At 47.8% G+C, this 13,714-nt stretch overlaps 1 protein-coding gene across 1 annotated transcript; it reads left to right on the top strand.

Moving 5' to 3' along the window:
• The first annotated feature begins 3,919 nt into the window (after nt 1-3,919).
• LOC100283333 (MFP1 attachment factor 1) lies at nt 3,920-4,854 on the top strand. The gene has a single exon (NM_001156234.3). It carries the CDS (start codon nt 4,081-4,083, stop codon nt 4,513-4,515), a length of 435 nt encoding a protein of 144 aa, NP_001149706.2. The 5' UTR covers nt 3,920-4,080; the 3' UTR covers nt 4,516-4,854.
• The last annotated feature ends 8,860 nt before the right edge of the window (nt 4,855-13,714 follow it).

The following is a 13,714-nucleotide window of genomic DNA, read 5'->3' as shown; positions in this document are numbered from 1 at the left end:
AGAGGGAGGAGAGGGAAGAAACAAATCGAGTGATGAAGATCAACACAAATGAACACGGTGATTTGTTTCCCGAGGTTCGGTTCCAAAGATCCTACTCCCAATTGAGAAGGCCACAAAGGCCGAGTCTATTCCAAACCTTTTCCTCTCTCAATCGGTCACTAAGACCGGTCGAGTGCTTTTTCTTAATCACACGAGTCACTAAGATCTCGCAAAGATCACCACACAATTAGGTGTCTCTTGCTTGCTTTACAAAACACTTGAGAAGTTTAGAGTGAGAAGAAGAAAGCACTCCAAGCAACAAGAGCAACAAAATAAACACAAATCACCCTCCCTCAAGTCACTAAGTACTTGATTTGATTTTGGGGCTTGGAGAGGATTTGATTCTTTGAATGTGTCTTGGAGTGTATTCTTTTGCTCTTGTATTGAATGAGAAGATTGAGAAGCTTGGATGGCTTGAATGGTGGTGGTTGGGGGTATTTATAGCCCCAACCACTATTCCAGTCGTTGCTGTCGTTGGGCACACCGGACAGTCCGATGGTGCACCGGACACTGCACCGTTCAATGTCCGGTGAGTGCCACGTCAGCCAATCTTTGGGGTTTGGAGCTGTTGACCGTTGAAGTCTTCTGTCCTCTTGCGGCATCGGACAATCTGGTGAATTTTAGTGGAATGGTTCTGAGAAAACACGAGAGCGGCCAGTTCGCGAGGTGCTCGGCCAGGGCACCGGACAGTGTCCGGTGCACACGGGACGATGGATGGTGCGCCACTGGCTGCACCAATTCTTGTATTCTCCAAACTTTGTAGAGGTCCCTCAAGTCTTTTTATTTATATGTTTAAGGTGAACTTTATGCACATGAGAGAAATAACAACTAGGCAAACTAGTTATTCCATAATGTTTGTGATGGACCTCAAACACCAAAATCGATTATGGGAAATGGTTAAGCCCATTTCTCTTTCAGAGGTTGATTGCCCTTACAGCGGGGCGGGGTGATTTCAGCCTAGCCAGACGCGGGCGAGGGTGCGCGGCCAGGTGGCCCATGAGATAGGGACAGAGCGGAGACAACACAGGAACGACACTGTGTGGTGGGCCCACATGTCACAGAGAGGGGGAGGGAGACGACATTAGGGGGAAGGGTGAACGGGTCGGGGCCAAGGGAGAATCGGGGCGTCAATGGGGTTCAATGATAGTTCTTCGTCGGTGGTCCGGTTCCATGGGATCGGGGAGGTGTGTCAGCACGGGAAAGGTCAGGCGAACACGGTGGTGAGGAATTTGTGATGTAACCATACCAGCATCGTCAACCTTGCCGAACATTCCTACTGGACCTATCACTCGAAGCCGAGCGAAACAGATACAACAAGAGGTGCACGCGCTACTTTACAAATTTAAATTAAACACTAATGATAACTTTATGCTACCTAAGTCGTGTATGTTGATTTTATTTAGGTTCACCAAAGAGGAAAGACAAAACATATCAAGGGCGAATCAGAGAGAAGAACTATGTTCGAGTTAGTCCAGCGTGACAGAAGCGTCCAGAAGAAACAGTCATATCTTTTGATTCCCAGAGCTATGAATGTCCATAAGTACATTTTGGAAAGCTATTGAAGTCTAGTTTCCAATGCTTCTAAAGCCGACTTAATCAGATCTCCAAGCAAGGCAGACGACCTACTTTAGTGCTGACTGGTCAGAAAGTCAACAGACCGCTTGATGACCAAGTTTCAGCATTAAACTGCATCATTCTACGAAGTTTCATTCATCATGCTATACATGGTGAGAAAGCTTATCAAGTTAGCTTTCCAACGCATCCAACCCCACACCATTTGAAGATTCCTAGGAGAAGTTATTATCAAAATACTGAAGGCTACGCAGAAGTCAAACAGCCACGCGGAATCCAGCTCTAGACATCTCCCGAAGAGACCCCTTCACATTAGCACGTTAAAATACTTTCTTTTCGTGTTTATACCTATCTAAGGCTGGTTGTAACTAGTATAAATACCCCCTTATGTCTATGATGTAAGACAACTTTTGATAACCTTTTGATGACTTGATAATCCAAGTGATTAACGCAGCCGAGCTGCTGAGTGTTTACTCTACCCCTGTTCTTCCTTGTTCTCCTGGACTTGTGAAGAGATTCCTCTAGGATCCACTAGTTCATGCCTTGCGAGTTCCAGTACGGCTGCCTCGCATTGTGTGGATTAGCTCCGGTTGTGGTTCTGCGGTCGTTCGGAGATCGAGTTGAAGTCTACACGGTTTCGGTGTCTCTCTCCTCGTCGCTTGGTCACCTCCGACCTCGATCAGGTATAAAGTCAGTTACCCGATGTCCTTCAGCACATTTACCTTGTTCTTCCGTTACTTTTACACCCAACCACCCTATTTTTATCAACCTACTGTCATGAAGATCGGGCCACCCTAGTACCGAATATAACTCGGTACATATCAATTTGGCTAGTGGCAAGCTGGGGGGTTGGCCACGGGTGGCGGGCTCCCGCGGTAGTGAGGTCGTCGGCGAGGTCACAGTGGGTGATTGGGGGTGGGGAAGAGTGCTCTATGCCTGTGAGTGAATAGTGAAGCCTTTGCGCTCACTGAATTACTCTCTAGGTGACGGGAGGAGAGAGGGAGAGCTCACCGGAGAAGAGGAAGGTTGTGGCGTCGGCTTCAATTAAGTTTGAGGGAAGGGGAGAGTGGCCGGTGGTCGGTGCGGGTTGGAGAGGAGCTTCAGGCGCTCCTTTTATAGGCGTCCGGGGAGGGGAGCGGTGGCCAGCTGGCCTTTGGCGGGTGGAGCATAGCGGCAGTGAGCAGGGGCGATACAACGACGGTGATGAGACGACACGACGAAGGGAGAGGGATAGTGTCGTGCTGGTGCACACGCACAACACGGCAGGGACGAAACGGTGCCTAACTCCACTGGAGTGAACACCAGCGAGGGGGAAGGGGGGACGGTGGTGGGCAGAGAAGCCATCGTTGCTAAGCACACGTGAATGGGAGGAGGAACTGATGGGTCGGGCCCGGTCAATAGCCACGAGAAGGGGAGGGCTAGCAAGCGGGGTCGAGCCGGCACCGAGAGAGAGGGAGCGCGGGCGCGGGCTGGCTTGCCGCGCGGAGACAGGCTAGAGGTGGGTTAGAGAGGGAGAGGGGGCGGGTGCTGGCTCTGGGCCGAAGTTGTCCCAGGCCAGGGAAAGGATTTTTTCTTTTATCCTTTTCTTCTCTCTATATATAAGATTTTCTAGGTACAAAATAAATTGCTAGATAAAAATAGTTATGTGAGGTGCTTCTAACAAAGATGCGACGTAGCCGCGTAGTGCTCAGCCCAAGAAACAGGAAAAGCTCGCGAGCTGCACGATCGAACCCCGACGGGTGGGGGACATCGAGAGGAGGCCAAGTGCAGTTCCGGTTCGTCTCATCGCAAGCACAAGCACCCAGCCGGCAGACAGCCAGAGCCCAGTACGCGTGTACCGGTTGAGGCCCAAGCCGAGCCGGCCAACGCTGTGTCTTTGTGATCGGCAAATTGACATGCGGCCTCACTGAAACGACGGCATCCAAAGACACCGTGCCCATCACTCTGAATGCAGCATTTATTCACATTTATCCAGATTTTCCTACTATTCGCAGTCCCGTTACACATTGGCACATTGCCATACTGCACTGATGAATGTAGCACCTACTGGCATTTATCCAGATTTCCTACCATCCCGATTTCTTGGCGGGTGGTGATCTCATGTGGACGTTGGAATTCAGATTCAGATTCAAATTGCAAAAGGAAGAGGGAAAACAAGTGGTCAAAGCAAGACTCGCCACACGATCTGATGATGGTACAGGACAATAACAGGAGCCACCAACCAACCGATGATGGGTTTTGTCGAGTGGCATCTCATCGCATCGCACTTCCCTTTCTTGAAGCCACCGCAACACCCGAACAAATCCTCAATTACAACGACGCACCACCGTCCACCCAAGCGACGCCACCGCTTTAAAATCCCCGCAGCCACCGAACGGATACAAGAGCTCGCCCACCTCGCCCCCCCCCCCCCCCCCATCCAGCTCCGACCCTAGGGTTTCCATCCGGCTCTTCCGGAAGCTTCCGAAAATGGCCACCGACGAGCTCGCCCACGCCGTCGCCCCCGCCCCGGCCGGGGGAGACCACTCCCCGGCCTTCTCGTTCAGCATCTGGCCGCCGACGCAGCGCACGCGGGACGCGGTGGTGCGGCGCCTCGTGGAGACGCTCGCGGGAGACACCATCCTCTGCAAGCGCTACGGTGCGGTGCCGGCCGCCGACGCCGAGCCCGCGGCGCGCGCCATCGAGGCCGAGGCCTTCGACGCCGCGGCCTCCACGGGAGGCGCCGCCGCCGCCTCCGTGGAGGAGGGGATCGAGGCGCTGCAGTTCTACTCCAAGGAGGTGAGCCGCCGCCTCCTCGACTTCGTCAAGTCCCGCTCCGCGGACGCCAAGGCCGGTGACACGCCGTCGGAGGAGGCCCGGGCTCCTGGCGCGCCCGAGGCCGAGGCCGCCCAGCCCGCGGCGTGAGCGCCGGACAGCCATTCGTTCCGTTTTTGTATTTCCTGCAGCCTGTGTGTGGCTTGGGTCTGAGTTTGTATGACTTGAACGTTAGCTGTTTGCACATCTATGCAATTCTTGTTCTTCCATGAATAGCCCCGTTCTAGTGCGTGTTCCTGTTTTTCTGGGAATCCCTGCCCGATCCTGAGGTTGTCAAACCATCGCAGCATTGACCTCTGTCTGTGTGCAGCTTCGAGTGATGGTCGAATTGTTCCGGAGACCGAATTGACAAGCAATTAAGATTCCTCCCATCTTTCAAGCCACATTTATATGTATAATAATAATCTGACCGTTGATTTGAAATTCTAATTATGGGTGTTGCAAGTATGGATCTTTCAGAAATCAAATGTCTATATCACAATCTTATGTGTAACTGGCCCAGTAATATTCGCTGATATGTATGTTGCAAAGGTATGCCAGGGCTTTGAAAGCGAAATCGGTATCTGTCGGTTGCTATCCGTCTGCCTTCCATCCACCATTCGTTTACACGGATCAATGCCGCACGACGGCTCATGAGTTCAAACTTCAAAGGGCATTTGCTGGGACAAAGTGTGTGATAAACTCGTATCTATACTCGGATGAAGGTGAATAGGAATCACTAGTGCCGGCATTGTTGTAAATTTAGAGAAATAAGTGACATGCTTCCTTCATATTTAAATAAATTAAATATTCTAATTCCGAATAAAACAATCATATAACTCAGATAAATACCATATGAAATTATAGCAGCAATGAACAGTAGCAATTCTAAGACATGTAAACATGTAAAATAGCTACATAGGTCCATTTCATAATTAAGCATGGCTTGCAGATGAAGAAGGCAGATTAAACAAACAAACATAATTGTTTATCTTAAAGTATTGCTCTCAAAATAGCGGGTTGCTGCACAAGACAGCCCTCCAACGCTAAAGGGTGATCAAAGATCCTCGACTAACGTGACAGTCCTATCTTACCAAAACAGGATTTTAGAACAAATATTATGAGCCTGGAAATCAAGCATGAATATTAAGATCAAAACAGTGTGCATAAGAATTAAGGAACAATTATGAACTTAAATAATCAGCTTGCACAATAGTAAGAAATAACTAGGCACAAATAATATCAATGCTGAAAATAACAACACACTAAAACCCAGACTGTCACGTCGTCTCACTACACCGCTATCATCATCGAGCAATCAAATCCGCCCACAAATTGTGCAATCACACCCAAGTAAATAATACTAGCAGATTGCACAAAATTACTCAACAAATAAAGCGAGGCAACGGGTAACTCACAGCACGTAGATTGTCTACGTGGAAAGACCAGCTCAGCGAACACAAGGTTCTGTCCTAGAAAACCAATTCCGCCGCCCACGTCCGGACCTGCACGGCGGGAGGTTGACGGAGATACTAGAGCCGCTGCCGGAGCCGAGGGAGACGTCCACGGCACCAGCCCGAGAAGAGGAACACCGCGCAGCAGGGAGCCCAAGCACCAGGCCACGGTGGACAGAGACCAGAGAAGATGCACGGCACCACACAGGTGCACGAACACAGCAACAGAAAACAGGTAAAACACGAGCGCAGCTCCACTCCCTTCCTCTCTCAATCAGTACCAGCTAGAACCACCACCGGTTGGCGATGGAATCGGATCAGAGTAGTGAACAGAGAGAGGAGAAAGAGCAGAGAACCAGCGGCTGCGTCCAGTCTCAGCCAGGGGATGCCTCACCCACTTTAAGGAGTCGAGCAAGCCACGAAATCGGAGGCCGTTGAGGAGGAGATATCGCAGAGAGGAGCACGTCGCACGGCGCGGAAGTCGGGCGCACGGTTGAGCGCCGCCGCCGCCGCTCGGCCTCATGGCCCCGCTCGGCCTTTCTGGCTGCCCTGCTGGGCTGCTCGGCCCAACCGGCCTGGTAGCGGCCCAGCGGGTGGCCATTTCTCCTTTTTTTTAATTTCATTTCTCATATTTTCAATAAAGAAAATAAAGGGAAAATCCCTTCAAATGAACAGCAATCCCCACCATTTTCACTGTTATTTTTTATCAATGTCATTGAGCTCCCGTACTGTTTATATACTACTTTTTGGCAGAGGTACTTGTTAGGTTTGAACCAAAGCCTATCCTAGTGTACTCCAACCCTGCACGAGTAAGCGGAGGACTACGCCTTGATCCACAAACCCTAGTGTGAGAATCTTTGCACAAAAGGCACATAGTACTAGGCAGATTATCTGCTTCTCTTACGGGGCAGGGCGTTACGGTCATGCCCTTTAATATCTATTCATGAGCTCACTAGAGAGAAAACCCCATTCTCTCCTGGACTGCGACCCCACAGTCAGCTCATATAGGTGAAATCATTAAGGAAATTCTGTAGGACAATTTCCCTGCTTATAGCATTGACTTCATTAAGAGCGTATCGCTCAACCTGCCATACAGACAGAGCACAGCAGCTAATGAGACTCTTTATCTTTTGTGCTCTTGGTTCCACAGTGCTTCGTTTCCTGGAGCCTGGATCTCGGGATCTCCGGTCACACAGGACAGTTATCCGCAATTGAAACCGCTAACAGGGTACGAGTCCCATTCCCATGCACGCTGCTTGGATTGGCTTTTGAGCCAGCCCTTTGGTGAAAGGATCAGCAAGGTTCCTTTCAGACTTGATGTAATCTACGGTTATTACACCCGTCTCTCTAGCATGCCGACATGAATCAAGTCGTCTTCTGATATGCCTCGAGGATTTTTGGTTGTCCTTTCTACTGTTCACTTTCAGCAACACAGAAGTGTTGTCACAGTATACTAGGACAGCCGGTATCGGCTTTGCTAGCATTGGAAGGTCTGACAATAGGTCTCTCAACCATTCAGCCTCCAATGCTGCTGAATCAAGTGCAACTAATTCAGCCTCCTTGGTGGAACGTGTCGACACTGATTGTTTAGACGATCTCCATGACACGGCCCCACCAGCTAAAGTGAACACATAGCCACTTGTAGACTTCATTTGATCTGAGTCAGAGATCTAGTTTGCATCACTGAATCCTTCAAGTACTGACGGAAATCCGGTATATTTAATACCAAGATTCATCGCTCCCTTCAAATACCGAAGCACTCTGTACAAGGCTACCCAGTGTCTATCTCCTGGACTGGCCGAATAACGAGCCAGTCTGCATATTGCATATGAGATATCTGGTCTGGTTGCACTGCTCAGGTACATGAGAGATCCGATGATCTGCGAATATAGTAGCTGGTTCACAGGCTCGCCTTCATATTTACTGAGCGTGTATGATGGATCATAGGGCGTGGTGACTGGTTTACAGTCCATATGTCCAAAGCGAGTTAGGACCTTTTCCACATAATGGGATTGTGACAAAGTAATCCCATCCTCACCCTTTATCAGCTTGATGTTCAGTATAACATCAGCTTCACCCAAGTCCTTCATATCAAAGTTCTTGGAGAGGAATACTTTTGTCTCCATGATAGCCTCCAAATCGGTCCCAAATATCAATATGTCATCAATGTATAAACACATGATGACACCTTTGCCCCCAGAGAAGCGATAATACACACACTTGTCGGCTTCGTTTACACAAAACCCGGCAGTGGTCAGAGTATTATTAAACTTCTCATGCCATTGTCTGGGAGCTTGCTTAAGACCGTATAAGGATTTAATCAAGCGACACACTTTGCTCTCTTGACCTTTAACCACAAATCCTTCTGGTTGCTGCATATAAATTTCCTCTTCCAGCTCTCCATTTAGGAATGCTGTCTTTACGTCCATTTGATGGACAAGAAGTTTATAAGCAGCTGCTAGTGCTAAAAGCACACGGATTGTGGGCAATCGAGCCACCGGAGAATAAGTATCAAAATAATCCTCCTCTTTCTTTTGAGTAAAACCCTTAGCCACAAGACGGGCCTTGTACTTTTCAATAGTACCATCGGGTCTCCTCTTCCTCCTAAAGATCCATTTGCAGCCCACAGGCTTGCAACCAGCTGGGAGATCAGTTATCTCCCAAGTTCCGTTCGAGATGATTGAATCCATCTCGCTACGGACAGCCTCCCTCCAGTACTCTGCATCCGGAGATGTATATGCCTCTGTGAGGGAGCGTGGTTCTTCATCCACTAGATAAATAATATAATCATCACCCAGAGACTTTTCAGTCCTTTGTCTCTTACTCCTCCTTAACTCCAAATCTGGAGTCTGGTCATGGACACTCGAGGGCAGAGAATATGTCCGAGATGGACCATCTGGGGCTACTACTTCCTTATCCCGCATAGGGAAGATGCTCTCAAAGAATGTCACATCCCGAGACTCCATTATTACATTTACAGCGATTTCGCTTGTCTCGGAATGGACCACTAGAAATCTATAAGCTGCACTATTATGTGCATAACCCAGGAAGACACAATCTATGGTCTTAGGGCCTAACTTTCTCTTCTTCGGCAACGGGACATTCACCTTTGCAAGGCAGCCCCAAGTTCGAAGATGCGAAAGATCTGGCTTCCTTCCTTTAAATCCTTCATAGGGCGTGGCCTCACGGTTGCGAGGCGGCACCCTGTTCAGGACATAGCACACCGTGAGTACTGCCTCGCCCCACCAGATGTCAGGCATCCCCGAACTTTGCAACAAAGCATTAGCTAAGTCACACACCGTTCGGTTCTTCCTTTCAGCTACCCCATTTGACTGAGGTGAATATGGAGCGGTGGTTTCATGAATGATTCCACACTCTTTGCAGTACTCATCAAAAAGGTTGGAAAGGTATTCACCTCCTCTATCAGACCGTAGCCTTTTAATTTTCTTGTCTAACTGGTTTTCAACTTCAGTCTTATAGATCTTAAAGTGTTCTAGTGCCTCATCTTTAGTTCTGAGTAAGTAAATATAACAGAACCTAGTAGCATCATCTATCAAGGTAAGAAAGTATCTTTTACCGCCTTTTGTGATTATACCATTCATCTCACAGATATCTGAGTGAATTAGTTCTAAAGGAGTGGTACTTCTGCCTTCAACCGTATGAAACGGTTTTCTTGGCTGCTTAGCTTGCACACAAATACCACATTTTACACCTTTAACATGTTTATATTCAGGAATTAAAGACATGTCACTTAATCTCTTAATGGCCTCAAAATTCACATGACACAAACGGGAATGCCATATATTATTAATGGAATCGCTATTACAGACCACATTAACATGGTAAGAAGAATGATTATTCAAAACAGAAAGACGGAACAAACCGCCTGACTCATATGACTTTCCAACAAAAGTACCAAATTTAGACAGGACCACTTTATTAGACTCAAACACTAATTTGAGACCCTGTCGACATAGCAGCGACACTGAAATGAGGTTCCGGCTCATCGATGGCACATAGAGTACGTCCTTCAGCACGAGCGTCTTTCCTGAAGTTAACTTCAGGTAGACCTGTCCAGTACCTCGAACTGCTGCCGGAACACCATTTCCCATCAAGACTGGTGCGCTGCTGAATCCCTGGAATGAAGAGAACATGGATCGATCAGCACAAATATGAACAGTAGCACCGGAATCCATCCACCAGTCATCTGATGGACTTGCCATAAAGGCCTGAGGTGCATACCCTGGGGTGGAGTTAACCACCACGTTCCCTTCTTTGCGCTGAGGTGAAGGACCTTTTCCCTTCCTAAGTTTGCATCTCCGAGCTGTATGCCCGGAGACACCACAAACGTAGCAGATAAAGTCCTCCTTTTTCTTCTTCATCTTTTTGGACTTAGGTTGGTTCATATTCTTCTGTGGGGAGTTCTTCTTCTTCTTCTGGAATTTTCTATCTCCACCCTTCTCAACAACGTGAGCCTGGAGTTGCTGGGATGGCTTGTTACTGGACCTTGCACGCTCTTCCACATTAATCGCAGCTGACAACTCAGTGAGAGTCATTTGCTTCTTCATGTGGCGGCGTGAAGTCACAAAGTCTCGCCAAGAAGGCGGGAGCTTTGCCAGTATTGCATTCACCTGAAAACTGTCTGGTAGGACGCAGCCATATTGGACCAAGTCCCTAACAAGGAGTTGAATCTCCTGTAGCTGCTCCATAACAGACCTTCCCTCAACCATTTTATAGTTGAGGTAGTTTTCCGTTGTGAATGACTCATTGCCATTGTCAACTTCAGAGAACTCGTTCTCAAGTTCAGTCCATAGACCCTTGGCGGAGGTAAAACCAGAGTATACGTCAAATAAGCGGTTCGACAAGACGTTCAGCAGACGAGACAAGCATGCCTCATTGGCTTCGTCCCACTTGGCCTTCTCCGCTAGTGCGGCGGCCTTCGCTGCATCATCAGAATCATCTGATGCAGCCTGGGGAACAGCCGACGTCACTACCCAAAATAATTTTAGGTCAGTGAGCCACATGCGAGTCTTAATCTGCCAGCGTTTAAAGCTTGCGCCGTCAAACGCTTCAGGCTTAATGACATCAGAACTAGAGGCCATAATACGAATTGGTTTTCTGGATTGTTGTAAATTTAGAGAAATAAGTGACATGCTTCCTTCATATTTAAATAAATTAAATATTCTAATTCCGAATAAAACAATCATATAACTCAGATAAATACCATATGAAATTATAGCAGCAATGAACAGTAGCAATTCTAAGACATGTAAACATGTAAAATAGCTACATAGGTCCATTTCATAATTAAGCATGGCTTGCAGATGAAGAAAGCAGATTAAACAAACAAACATAATTGTTTATCTTAAAGTATTGCTCTCAAAATAGCGGGTTGCTGCACAAGACAGCCCTCCAACGCTAAAGGGTGATCAAAGATCCTCGACTAACGTGACAGTCCTATCTTACCAAAACAGGGTTTTAGAACAAATATTATGAGCCTAGAAATCAAGCATGAATATTAAGATCAAAACAGTGTGCATAAGAATTAAGGAACAATTATGAACTTAAATAATCAGCTTGCACAATAGTAAGAAATAACTAGGCACAAATAATATCAATGCTGAAAATAACAACACACTAAAACCCAGACTGTCACGTCGTCTCACTACACCGCTATCATCATCGAGCAATCAAATCCGCCCACAAATTGTGCAATCACACCCAAGTAAATAATACTAGCAGATTGCACAAAATTACTCAACAAATAAAGCGAGGCAACGGGTAACTCACAGCACGTAGATTGTCTACGTGGGAAGACCAGCTCAGCGAACACAAGGTTCTGTCCTAGAAAACCAATTCCGCCGCCCACGTCCGGACCTGCACGGCGGGAGGTTGACGGAGATACTAGAGCCGCTGCCGGAGCCGAGGGAGACGTCCACGGCACCAGCCCGAGAAGAGGAACACCGCGCAGCAGGGAGCCCAAGCACCAGGCCACGGTGGACAGAGACCAGAGAAGATGCACGGCACCACACAGGTGCACGAACACAACAACAGAAAACAGGTAAAACACGAGCGCAGCTCCACTCCCTTCCTCTCTCAATCAGTACCAGCTAGAACCACCACCGGTTGGCGATGGAATCGGATCAGAGTAGTGAACAGAGAGAGGAGAAAGAGCAGAGAACCAGCGGCTGCGTCCAGTCTCAGCCAGGGGATGCCTCACCCACTTTAAGGAGTCGAGCAAGCCACGAAATCGGAGGCCGTTGAGGAGGAGATATCGCAGAGAGGAGCACGTCGCACGGCGCGGAAGTCGGGCGCACGGTTGAGCGCCGCCGCCGCCGCCGCTCGGCCTCATGGCCCTGCTCGGCCTTTCTGGCTGCCCTGCTGGGCTGCTCGGCCCAACCGGCCTGGTAGCGGCCCAGCGGGTGGCCATTTCTCCTTTTTTTTTAATTTCATTTCTCATATTTTCAATAAAGAAAATAAAGGGAAAATCCCTTCAAATGAAGGGCAGGCATTTTAGCAAATCTCTCTTGCCTTACTATACGAACTGAATAAGCACTCCACTGCTGTTGAGACGGAGACGGATCCGGGCGGGCAGTACCAAGGTCTTCAGGGGCGCGCCAAGGGGTCTTTGTGTTATTTCATAGGATGGTCCTAACATTTGACATGTAACGCACATGATTGGAGAGTCATCGAATCAAATGAAACTTTTGCCCCCAGCGCCAGCAAATTCGTCTTTGTGCTGTCTCCCACCAAATTTTTGTATGGGCTCATCGATGAATCGGGGTTCAAACAGATTAGTGCCGCACGGTGACTTGGTTCGGATGAATCTGGGTTCAAATTTTTCACCACCGCACAGTGACATGAATCCAACGAGCATTTGCTGGGGTGTTGGGTTTTATGCAAACAGTGTTTGGCAACTCGTATTGTATCTATATCCAGAGTTCAAAAGCTGAAGAGAGCGGAGCAACCGTTGGTTGATTCAACTGCTGACAAGTGACAAGCCTCTCCCCCACATCAGGATCAAAGGTCTCATGTGGGATGGCACTGCACTGCCGGCTCTGGCTCAGATGGCTTTTCCCGTCCATAGAAGAATCCGAGCTTAATGGTATGCATGGTCTCCAACGTCTTCTCCAGGCATCTACAGTTTCATTACTTGTCGGCAGTGATCAGAGGCGAACAGATGCAATGCAAAAGCGAAAAGCTTAAAGCTATACATATACTGAACGACTAACAAAGTAGTTTTGTACATCATCTAATGACACGTGACACAACCACTGTCCACTGGCTCAGAGCTCACTCATCTTCGGTGTCAACGCCGGACTGCCGGAGGAACCTGTACAAAGCGATTCAGTACTCAGTTGTGTCAGGTTTGGGAAATCAACACTTCCTTTGGAAAGTTAACTGTAACATACCCCGAATTGAAAGTGGAAATTTTAAATTGGTTAAGCGAATATCTCACAGTCATGGTCTGTCCAATGCAAGGCTCCGTCAAAATGGAAGGTGATTTTAGGCATCCACTGTGCTGAAGGATAGGAAACAATAACGCCCCGTTTGAATCCTTAGAATTGAATTTCATTCTAATAATAGTAATATAAGCAAAGATCAATTAAATTAATATAGTTTTATGTGAAATATATTCGTATATTATTACTAGGTGAGTGTCCGTGCGTTGCAATGGAACCGTATAATAACACGATAACTTATGTACATATGTGTGTTATATTGTTATAGGTATGTTCCCATGCGTTGCGACGGAAGTAAAAGATTTGTATGAAACATTGATACGGAACGACAAACATCACTATAATATGCAAAATTCGTGTGGAAAACATTATCAATATCACACAAATTATTTC

Source organism: Zea mays, chromosome 1 (assembly GCF_902167145.1).
Source record: "Zea mays cultivar B73 chromosome 1, Zm-B73-REFERENCE-NAM-5.0, whole genome shotgun sequence".
NCBI lineage: Eukaryota > Viridiplantae > Streptophyta > Magnoliopsida > Poales > Poaceae > Zea > Zea mays.
Note: the sequence above shows the minus strand (reverse complement) of the source record. Positions and strands in the feature narration are given on the sequence as shown.